The sequence below is a fragment of the Marmota flaviventris genome, chromosome 4, assembly GCF_047511675.1.
Source record: "Marmota flaviventris isolate mMarFla1 chromosome 4, mMarFla1.hap1, whole genome shotgun sequence".
In the NCBI taxonomy this organism is placed as follows: domain Eukaryota; kingdom Metazoa; phylum Chordata; class Mammalia; order Rodentia; family Sciuridae; genus Marmota; species Marmota flaviventris.
This window is the reverse complement of record NC_092501.1, coordinates 135,975,544-135,987,782: the sequence shown is the minus strand read 5'-3', so window position 1 is coordinate 135,987,782 and position 12,239 is coordinate 135,975,544. Positions and strand designations below refer to the sequence as shown.

The window sequence follows — 12,239 nt, the reverse complement described above, 5'->3', positions numbered from 1 at the left end:
AATATAGAATACAAAATTGTGTAGTAAGGCTAAAATTATATTTAAAATATAAAAAACAAAACTAAGTGCAATCCTGTTTAATTCTTGTTTTTATTTCTCCTGATTTATTAGGTTATTCTTTTTAATAAATATATGCATATAAAAATTACCAAACAAATATAAATAGTAGGCACTGTTGCCTTAATGATTTCATTTTTGTCTTTAACTTTCAAATAATATCAAACACATAAAACTTTAAAATGAAATACCAAAAATTTTAAATAAATGCAAAAACTTTAAAATAAAATGACCTTGTATGGTAGATAAAACTAACTGTATACCCTGTATCTATTCTCTTCCTACTTACACAAAACACTATTTCTAGCCTCTCACACATGAGTGGAAAATGAGGAGGAGCCTGAATTCCTGAGGGCTTTATAGAGTCATTGCACCAATAAATGCAAACCTCTAATTCTTTTTATTACATGAGGGAGGAAAAAAAAAAGTGCTTGCTTAGAGCCTTCTCTCATATACAGCCAAATGCAATCCTTAACTGATACATAGTGCTAAAATTAAATGTGAATAACTATACCACTGAAAAATATTTTCAAGATAATATACTCTATAATACCTTCAGAGGAGAAAAGTGATTCAAAAAACAATAAAATAAAACTAGATAAAGCTCTAAACTAATTGAGAATAATTTTTCAAAATATTAAAATCAAGCCCATTTAATTGATCTAGTTTGAAAATAACATTTATTTTTGTCAAATAGTATTTTTAAATATTGCATGTGTGCCCGTCAAAATTGAGTATCCAGGCTAGGGATAGAGCTCAGTTGGTAGAGTGCTTGCCTTGAATGCATAAGACCCTGGGTTCAATCTCCAAAATCACACACAGACACACACACACACACACAAAAAAAAAAAAACCCTAGTATCCATCCCTTTTGTCATCCATAAACAAGCCTACAGTTTGAAGTTACTCAAAATTAGTATTCAAGAAAATTTACATTAATTTTATAAGTATGTCTGTATATGTTAGCCCTAAAGATGGAATGATCCATGAGGATAAAGATTAAATTTACAAATAATGTAAATCCATACTGTCCCACAAAAACAAATAATGTATGTCTTCTTTTCTATCAACTTAAAAGGAATTAAAAATGTTTTATAAATAAACATCATGTCTGAATTTTACAAATATTGGTCTTTATATTGAATATTACGATTTAATATATTTTTTGTTCTTATATAATAAGAGATCTCTTGACTGGATATAGGATTCTTGGAAACCAGTGCTTTTTGCTGAGTAGTTGAATAGATACTTCCATCATCAACTGCAGGCCAGATTCCTAATACCTGCTGCTCAGAAAAGCCTTCCTGGACTTAATTGTTTAACAAAACCTAAATTCTTGTGCAGGGCATCTGCCCAGAGAATAGAAGACCAGTTCCATTTATATTGAATTTAAGTTCTCTTTCTGCTTGGCCTATGCTGTTCTTTATATCCTAGTCCTTTTCTGAAGAGAAATACTACTTGTCTGATTCTAGGTCTACAGAGAAGCACACTTTATTCAAGAATAACACCAAGAAAAATTAGTTTATCAATATAAGTATGTTACAGAATCTCATTCTCAGGTAGCAGTAATAAATATACTATAAAATACTTTACCATGTTATGTAAGTATTAGGCTGTTGATACTTAATTTCTTGAGGACTAGGGCTGCCTTATCAAAATCAGGTAGCCAGAATATTTTATATTCTGTAGGGAGTATTTTATACTTTATATTCTATAGGTATTATTGAAATTCTACCTGCAATTAAGAAAGGGCACTATAGTGAAAATAGTCTAGCAGCAATTTCTGAATGCCACAAGAGGGGGATATAACTCCACTATAATACAGAAGGAGACAAAAACAAAAAAGCTACCTTTTCCATTAAAAAAAACAAAAAAAGAAAATGTTATTTTCTTGAACTTCCAAGACACAGAAATATGAGCATTTCTGAGTTGAAAGTAACAGGAACAAATAGCCTTATTTCTCCACAATTCATTATTATTGAAAATGCAGAATTTCCCTGTAACTTTCACTAATGAATTGCAGTTATTCAAAGAAAAGCAACCATAAATGCTCTCATTCTCATTCTCTGTATATCAAATTAGTACTCTACCTATAGCTCTTTAAAAAACTTTTTTTTTTTTGTTATTTCTGATAAGCACTACAGCAAGGTGTAGTAAATGCGTGAAGGCTTTTTATAGAGGGAGAGAATTTGGCTCCACTTATAGACTGTGTGAGCCTGATCAAATTCTTTCATCTATTTAAGCTTATCATCACATGCATCAAAGGAAATAAGGTTAAACTTCACCTCATGCGGTTGTTGCAAGACTGAAAAAAGGGAAATGAAATTAATTTGCATACTGTATATGTTCAATTAAAGCTGCTGCTGATGATGATAATGATATGTTAAATCCTACAAATTTCACAGAGTATGGCATTTGCATTTTCAATAGAAGTACCCTTGGCTTTTCACAGGATTTTTTTCTGAGTATTTCTGAAATAATAATTCAGAGTTTTGAGGAAAAGGCTATTTCTAAGCAGGCTCTGAATCCAACAAGGTCATGCTTCAGGATTCTGTACATTTTAAAGTATAGATTTGAATGACTGAAAAACAATGAATCTGTTTTGTAAAACACTTTACAAAACAGATAAACTTAAGTAATTTATTATAAATTAAAATTAACTCCCAAAGAGGCAACCAGAAAAGAAAGCAGATTGGTCAGCCCATTGAGGTTTCATGATCCTCATAAGGTAACTTTATGGGTTCTCTGATGGATTTGATATCTCTCTTTAATATATTTGCATATGTAATGTGTATATGTATATGTATGTACACAAATACATCCATGTGTATATGTGAGTACATGTGTTTGTATATTACAGAGGAACTAGAATGGACATGTTTTAGAAATGTAGAAGATATGTTCTTTGTGTTAAATATTAGGCTTCTTCTGATTAGAAGGAATAGACATGCTCAGGTTCCCTGCTAGCCTGACTACTGAGATTCTTTTTCTTCTATTTTGTTTATCTGTACATACACCAGAATCTATGCTCTGCTTTCCAACAGGGAGAGTAAACTGATGGCCTGTGACTAGATTCTTTGGATGCAAGGAACAGTTCTCCTGAACAAAATATTTTATTTGGATCCCGTTGACAATCTTTAATTTTTTGTTTAGAATCTGTCTGGGGGAAAATATACATACTTTCCTACAGTTATTCTTTTTAACCATCTTTTACTCACCACAGGCATTCGTTCATAGACACGAATAGAAGATAGACTGTCTACAATAAAGCAAATAATATTAACAATTGATATTTTATAAACAATTGATATTTTATCAGTTTTAACTCAATTTATAACACATATATATAATTGCTTTTGTACCTGAAGGATTCCCACGGAATTTTTCCATTTTCTCTTTAAGAGATGCAATTTGCTTTTCTAGTTGATCATTCATTTCTAGTTGTGTCTCATAACGGGTTTTCCATTCACTGCCTGAGGTGTGGGGAGATCAAGATTAGCCCACTAACTCTTATTTATTCATTCAAATAACATGAAACAGTTCAATCTTTACCTGTTAAGATCTTATCTTTTTTAGTAATACAGATAAGTCCCATTAAAAAAACAATGCCAAATAATACTTTTTCAACTATTAAAAAGAACAGTTTGGGGTTGAAAAATGGCACTACGTTTGGTCCATCTGGTGCTGCTATAACACTGTGACTGGGTCATTTACAAAGAACAGAAATTATTTATCACAGTTGTGGAAGCAAGGAAGTCCAGGATCAAGGCACTGGTAAGGTTTCTTGTTCTGTGTCTTCATGTGACAGACAAGCAAGCTAACAAAATGTGGTGTGTGAAGCCTCTTTGGTCAGGGCCTTAATCCCACTAAAAAAAAAAGAGGAGCCCTCATGGCCACATCCCTTCTTAAAGGCCCAGCTTCTCTGTATTATCACATTGGATTTTGGAGAGACACGTTCAAACCACAGCACACCACATGGGTTTTAATAATTCAGTCATATTTGTTCTAATCACTACAGTTATAATGATGGCAACAATGAAGTTATCTTAATCTGAAAAGACTGAAAAATGAAATATTTTTATCATGGAAAGGAAAAAGACTAATGTGGTACTCTATAAGGAACTAAGGATGCAAAAATAAAATAGACACTGTCCTTGCTATCATTCAGCAATAAAAATAGGAAGAAAAAAAAAAACACACTTAACTAGAACATTTGAGAAATTTTTCAATTAAGTGGATGCTATGGAATACACAGGACATCTGATCTGAAAGAGAAATAAGGATGGGGAGACAGATACTCATCTATGCTTTTTGTTTTTTTTTATATTAACTTTATAATCCAGGAAGTGAGGGGAAAGGGGAAAAAATGAGAGAGAAATGAATTACAGTAGATGGGGTAGAGAGAGAAGATGGGAGTGGAGGGGAGGGGAGGGGAGGGGAGGAGGGATAGTAGAGGATAGGAAAGGCAGCAGAATACAACATACACTAGTATGGCAGTATGTAAAAAAGTGGATGTGTAACCGATGTGAATCTGCAATATGTATATGGGGTAAAAATGGGAGTTCATAATCCGCTTGAATCAAATGTATGAAATATGATATGTCAAGAGCTTTGTAATGTTTTGAACAACTAATAATAAAAAAATTTAAAAATAAATAAATAAAAATTACCAAAATAAAAAAAATAACTTTATAATCCATTTGGAAGTTTTTAGCATTAAGTATATAGAATGAGGATCTAAATGAGCATTTCTTTCTCAATATTACACCAATTTTTCAAACAGAATTTATTGAATAATTCATCACTTTTCATTTAGCTTCCTTAAATTCCAATAAAACATGATTGGTAATAGGCCCTTGGCTCCAGTTTTCTACCCAGAAGCCCTTTCCCAAATGCAGCAGGCACTCTGACATTTTTATTTTGTTTCCTTTTTGATGGTAGGGAGAGAGAAAATAGTACTTAGAAAGTGATGCTAAAGGATTGTTATGGACTAAGTATTTATGTGCCTGCCCCCAAAATTCATATATTAAAGCTCTGTCCTCCAATTTGACTGTATGTATTTGGAGAGAGAGTCTGTAAGGAGGTGATAAAGCTTAAATGAGGTCACAACACTGAGGCTCTAATTCTGTAAGATTAGTGTTATTAGATGAGAAAGCAGAGCGTTAACTGACTCTGTTTGATTCTGCCATGTGAGTACATAGTAAGAAGATAGGTGTCTCCAAATCAGAAAGGAGTTCTCACCATCAACTGAACTGGCTAGCACCTTGATCTACTAATTCCCAGCCACAAGAACTATGAGAAAATTAATTTCTATCATTTAAGCCACTTAAGGTATTTTGTTATAGAGCCTGAATAGAATAATGCATTGATTATTTGCGGTCTGATTTCAGAGTATTGCACAGATTTTGTTTGTAATAATCTATTTCCCCAAGTCATAAATGAAAATGGTTTTGTACTTTTTTTTAAAGTAACTAAAAGACTAATTCGAAAAATTCAATTTTCAAAATTAACAATAACCTGGTCCTAAATTTTATGGTATTGCATTATGGTTTTAATAAACTAGACTCTTTTCCTGTTACAGGATGGATTGTGTTCTAACCACTCTTTCACATCCAACATACCCTGCTCCATCACCTGCACACCAAATTCACATATTGAAGTCATAAACCCAAGTACCTCAGAAAGTGACTGTATTTAGAAACAAGATTTTATAAGAGGCAATTAAGGCAAAATGAGGTCATACATGAGCCCTAATTCAATACAACAGATGTTTTTATAAAAGGAGATTAGGTTACAGACACAAAGGAAAGACTATGTGTGAACACATACAGAGCAGGTGGTCATCTACCAGCCAAGGAGAGAGTGCTTGAAGGGAACCAACCCCACCAATATCTTGAGTTGACTTCCAGCCGCAAGAAGTGTCAGAAAATAAATGTCTGTGGTTTAACCTACCCATTTTTGGTCTATGAGAATCTGAAAAGACTAATTTTACTGTTCTGTTGATTCATTTTAAGTGTTAATGAATTTATTTTCTAAGTATCTCTTTCCACAGTTATTTCTGCCTATTTATTCATCCAGTTAGTTTTAAATTTTTCAAGTTGCGGGGGGGCAAGGGGAACCTAGGTATTTTAATAAGATATACATGATACCAGTAAGTTAATTTGGTGAGAATGAACACATTTATAATATTTAGTCCTCCCATAGAGGAAAAAATTTCCCTCCTTTTTAACATAATAATAATGAAGGGGCTGAGATTGTAGTTCAGCAGTGGAGCACTTGCCTAGCCCATGTGAGGCAGTGGGTTCGATCCTCAGCACCAAATAATGGTAAGTAAATAAAGGTTATAACTAAAAAATATTTTTTTAAAAATAATGAAGAGGATAAACTCAATATATTAGTCCTCAAACAACCCTACAAGTTATGTATATTTTTCACCAATTACATGTGAGGAAATTGAGACAAAGAGGGTTTTAAGTAATTTATTCAAAGTTATACATTTAAGTCCCACAGCTGTAATATTAAAGCCAGGGGCCACCTGATTCTAAAGTCAATGTTCTTTTTACAGGCTAACTCCTAGCATTTTCCCCACTCCACTAGAGATTCTGAGATGCTCAGGGTATGAGCACATAAATGGGTGGTACATTTTTATTAATTTAGTTTTCTTTCCAATAGAAATCTTATATGTCTAATGAAAAATAAATTGAGCTCATTAACTAAAACAAGGTTCACAAAGACTTCTTGTTTCTTATTTTTGCAGTGCTGGGGATCAAACCCACGGCCTCACACTTGCTAGGCATATGCTCACCACTGAGCAGCATCCCCAGTCCACCTTTTTTGCTGTTTTTTGTGTCTCCCACTAACAAAGCTTAGAATTTCAACAAGGCATGGGCTAAGGGGAAAACTTTTTCAATTTCTTTTTTCCCTTACGGTTTCTGTTTGGTATGAAATCTCTTGGGTAGAATAAGGTGAGAATTCTGATTTAACAATTATTCCTCTATAGTCATAGTCTTTTGTTGTCTCTTCATACAGGTTCTGCATAATTCTTGCCAAAGAAATGATCAGATATTTTGTGGACTATGTAGAAATTGTGATTGAGGTCATTTCAACACTATATTTTTAGCTTGTTATTGCTGAAACTTGTTTATTTTTTTAAAATAAACATTTATTCTATTATTATATCCAACAATTTTGGGGGGGTGTATAAGAGATTAAACCCAGGGGCCACATCCCCAGCCCTTTTTTATATTTTATTTAGTCAGGGTTCTCACCGAGTTGCTAAGTGCCTCACTAAGTTGCTGAGAATGGCTTTGAACTCCATGATTTTCCTTCCTCAGCCTCTCAAGCCACTGGAATTACTGGCACATGCCACTGCATCAGGCTTTATCTAATCATTTTCTAAATATTTACTATTATACTAGTTTTTAGTTGATCCTCTGGAAAATTCTGGATATTAAATTATGAAAATGGAAATCATAAAAGTCTATCTCTTCCTAATAGCTATCATTCATTTCTTTTTCACATTTTATTGTTTGACTAGAACTTTGAAATCACTAATACATTTGAATGATGGCAATAGGCATCTTCCTCCCACCCCAAGGAATGGAAATCCCTCTAATTTTTCATCATTAAGTATTATACCAGAAAAAAGTATTCTTTTCTTTGTTTTGAAATATGAAAGACAAATTGAGTTTTACAAAAAAATTTAGCATTTACTAAGTATAAAAAAATGTTTGCTCTTTTAATATATTATGAAATGGCCAAAGGTACTTGGGGTTAGAAATCAGACTTGAGGTCCAAAGTGGAGATATGGATGTGTGTTGTCAGTATATGATGGTATTTAACCCTAGAAGACCAGAAATTGCCTAAGCATATATTGAAGAAATGTCAGAAGACGCAGACTGAGCCCTGAGGCATTCCTGAGTTTTTAGAAATGAAGAAATGACAAGTGACTAATAAGTAGGACAATCAAGAGAGTATGGTGTCCCAGAGGCCAAGTGAACAAAGGGCTTCAAGGACAAGTTGAGATCAGCTAATGAGATCACATAAGATGACTCAGCTGACGTGGGAGTTAGCAAACTAGAAATCATTGGGGACCTGGACAAGAATAGTTACACAGTTGAGCAGGCAAAACTTCTGATTGGAATGAGTTAAAAAAAAAATTAGACAAGCATGGATGTACTAGGCAAACCTGGCCTATTTCTATTCCCAGTTGTAAACCAAGGCTCAATTCTCTAGATGAAAAATTTTAAAAATTAAAAAATCAAGGTGCAAATTTAAGCTTAAGAGGTAGAAAGAAGTGGAGGCTAAGTGGAATTTGACACCAGCATGCCTGGATTGAAAATTTCAGAAATATCACTCATTACCTCTGTATTTTTCAGAAAGTCATTTAGGATCTCAGTTTTCTCATCTATAAAATGGGGTAATAATACTTTTTAAAAGGGTAGTTGAAAATTCATTTAAAGCACTACACAAATACTAGCTATTCTCATTGAAACAAACAAACAAAAAAAGGATCACCTCACTTGACAGAGTTCCTGGCCTTGATTAAGGGACAAGTGTTTTTGCTATTCATTTAAGACTTCAGTTTAGACTACTGAGGCAAAAGCTTTCCTACTCTTTGCGGCCATATCCTACTTCCTCTCCATAAGAACAGTTTATATTATGACTAGTGAGCAATATATTACTATTGGGCATAGGTACTGGACTCCATACTATATGTGTGAGCATGTCTTCTGTTTTTTCTCTAACTGGGTAGGTGAGTGTATTACCCTTGCCAATACAACTACTTGGTAGGTGAACTCAAAGTCTGCCCCCACAGAGCTAGTTATAACTAAAGTACAGATAGATATATAATGCTACTTTAGCCTTGGTGTAGTATTCTCCAAGCAAGCTTTAACAGAGTATTGGATTCTCATAGAAAGCAGCATTTTATTTCTCAATTGGCTACTAATCTTTTTTTGTTCATGGCTTCTTAGTATAAGAAAGAAGTACAAATGAATTTAAGAACCAAAGCACACCCCCATAATTCTAATAAACTCCTTACTTTGTTTAGTTTAAGCACTGCTTCCTCTGTAAAGGCTGTCTTTATACCTTCACTAAAATTGTGCTAGATTCTTTCTCTAAGATCCCGTTTCTCTATTTGCAGAACATATATCACGTCTCATAATAATATTTTAGTTTGTCACTTTCTCCCCAATAGTAATTGCACCTCTTTAAAATAGGGAAAATAAAGGTCTTCCAAAGTGTTGATATATGAATCTCAATTACTATTTGTGGAATTAATAAATGTCTGGCATACATTATAAATTTTAAGGATATGTGTATGTGGGTATGTGTACATATATAATACACACACACACACACACACACCCCTACACACAAAAATTCTTCCAACACAAACAGATAAATCCTAGATAAGGATTTTACAGTTAAACTGAAAATTCAGTAGTTAATATATGAAGGGTGTGACATAAATTGAACAGAATATTTATGATATTTTGTTATTTACAAAGGAAACAGTATATTGATGTCATATAAGAAAAGTTTTGTGAAATAACATTTTTGAATAATTATATAGTAATGGTTTGACATTCTGAAGTATCAGTTTTAAAGCTTTTGTCATAAATTATTATTAATGCCACCAGAGAGTAATACTAAAAACTTGGTACTATATTATTCAATATATGTAATTTAATGTACCATAGGTATCTTGGTAAAATGAACAATAATTATACAAGATATATATATATATATAAATATTTACGTATATACCTTCATTGTCAGTATTGGGTTTGGCTTCCATTTCTGCTATCTTGTGTCTTAATTCAAACACTGAGAGTTGCACTACATCCCTGTTATTAAAAATATTTTCTTAATTATGATTCAATTAAAAATAACATGGGAAAACTAATACATGTAACCCCCATTACTTTAGGAATAATTTCTTATGAAATATCATTTATTTATTGAATATTATTAAACATTATTTATTGAAGACATGGTTGAGTATCAAGAATCAGACAAATACAAGCTTCTGATTAATAAGGTCCAGAAAAGATTAAATATGCACTAAGGCTCAAAGCTCCCAGGTAATCACTGGAAGCCAATTACCCTTAAATATGATCCCAAAGAGATTGATTACTGAGTTTCTCAGAACACTGTAAATAAGAGCTGCAAATTATTACAGACAGGAATAGCTAACAAGGGCAGTAGGCAACAAGTGTCAACCTGAAAAAAAGAAAAAAGAAACACTAATAAAACACACACATGTGTACACACACACACACACACACACACACACTTTCTTTAAAAAAGCATTTGTAAATATTTCTGAATGCCTTTTGTATTTAAGGCATTTTGTTAAAGACAGTACAATGAGCAAGTGGACAGAACAATATCAACAGCAGCAGCTAAATTCCACTTGAATGCTTACCTGGAATGCACTAGCCAGTGCTAAACATTTTACACATTTCATTCCATCCTGGCAACAACAATAGGAAGTGTAACTATTTATATAACACTCTTAAGAGAAAGCTGAGGCTTAAGCAAGTTAGTTAACTTAAATAAGGTCCTATAGTTATTGAGTAATAAGAGCCGAGATTTAAATTTATGCAGAATTCCTCTAAATACTTGCTCTGAACCTTTACTGCCTCAGAGAAGGCAGAACCTGATCCTCAGAATGTTTATCATTTGGTTCAAGATTTTAAAAATAAGTAATAAATTAATTAGTAGTGTGACTGGAGTTATAATAGAGGAAAGCACAGGATGCTATGGGACCCACAGAAAAGTCAACTCTCATGGGGCCTGTGGGTGTGATAAGATTATCTTTAAAAAATAGCATATTCAGTTTTAACAAGAAATATTAATATTGTTCTAAAAAGCATAGGAGAGGCAGCTTACTCTGGAGACAGCACACATTCTCCCTTGAATGTGTTATCTATCTTCCTAAATAAACCTATGCCTTTGTTACAAGAAATGAAAAATCATCTGAGAAACTGGAGATGAACATGCTTTCAATAGTGCCTTTGCCTACCATTGGTAAGGTCCTGAGTTCAATCCTCAGCATTGCACAAAGAAAGAGAAAAAGAAAGCATAGGAAGAAGGCCCGATTTTTTTTTTTGTAACCATTTAGTTACCATTAGTTACCATTTCTAAGTTCTTCTAAAGGATGAAATACTAAATAAATTCCTTGGGATTTTAAACTGAAAAACCCGAATTCAGTAGAACATAAAAACCAAAGACCTATTTTAAAATTACAACATATATACATATATACCAAATACACTTGGGGGGAGGTGTTGGTGGTGGTGTTTTTTGGTTTTGTTGTTCTTGCTTTATTTATTTATTTATTTATATATTTATATATACCAGGGACTGAACCCAGGGGTGCATTTTTTTTTGAGACAGGGTCTCACTAAATTGTTTAGGGCCTCCTAAATTGCTGAGGTTAGCTTTGAACTTGCGATCCTCCTGCCTCGGCCTCCCCAGACTTTATAATTGCTGGTATGCGCCACCGCGCGGGGCCACTTAGTTTCAACCATAAAGAAAATACAACCTGCATACTGACAGGCATAACTAATCAAGAAGGCAAATCAACCTCTAGCACAGAACACTGTTAGGGGAAGTCGGCGGACGTCCTGACGGCTTCTGTCTGAGGCCGAGCGCCAACTGACCCGAGGGTCGCCCCGGAGGCCCGGGGTCGCGCACCTGCCCCTCATGGGCGCGGGAGGCCGCGCGCCGCCGACTCACTTCTGGTAGATTTCTTCCAGCAACTCCAGTTTAAGGCGGTCGGTGCTCACACCGTCGAAGTTTTCGCCTCTTCCCTCCCCCATAGCGAGAGGTCGGAGAGCTCCCGCGCCCGACTTGGCACTGCTTAGAGTATAAGACCTGGAAGGGGCATCCCCAAGCTGGGAAAGAAAAAGCGTCGCCAGGAACGGTCGCCATGGAGAAACGCCTCACAGTCACCCTCTCCCGCCCACTGCGCCGCGTCACGCGTGACGTCATAGGGCGTCGCCCGCATCGCCCTCCCAGTGGGGCGCCGACTGGGGCGGGAATTGAGGGAGGCGGGTTTTGCAAGTTGGGTCCTGTTGGGAGCAGCCCCGTGGCTAGACTGAGGGCCCCATTCCTCCCCAACTCCCGCCTGGATCTGGAGGCCAAGAGGGATGTGCGCCGGCTACACAGCT

The 12,239-nt window shown here is 34.7% G+C and overlaps 1 protein-coding gene across 2 annotated transcripts in view; it reads right to left on the bottom strand.

The window, feature by feature from the left end:
• The window catches only part of Ccdc169 (coiled-coil domain containing 169), a 50,028-nt gene extending 38,080 nt beyond the window's left edge, over window positions 1-11,948 (bottom strand). Inside the window, exons 1-4 of one of the 2 annotated variants that reach the window (XM_071610791.1) lie at window positions 11,806-11,948; window positions 9,829-9,908; window positions 3,420-3,530; window positions 3,276-3,316 (exon numbers count right to left, since the gene is read on the bottom strand). In XM_071610791.1, coding sequence (XP_071466892.1) covers window positions 3,276-3,316; window positions 3,420-3,530; window positions 9,829-9,908; window positions 11,806-11,888 — 315 coding nt within the window. In that variant the 5' untranslated portion in view covers window positions 11,889-11,948. The remainder of the gene's footprint in view (window positions 1-3,275; window positions 3,317-3,419; window positions 3,531-9,828; window positions 9,909-11,805) is intronic. The other variant, XM_071610792.1, reaches the window with a different exon arrangement.
• Window positions 11,949-12,239: the final 291 nt, after the last annotated feature.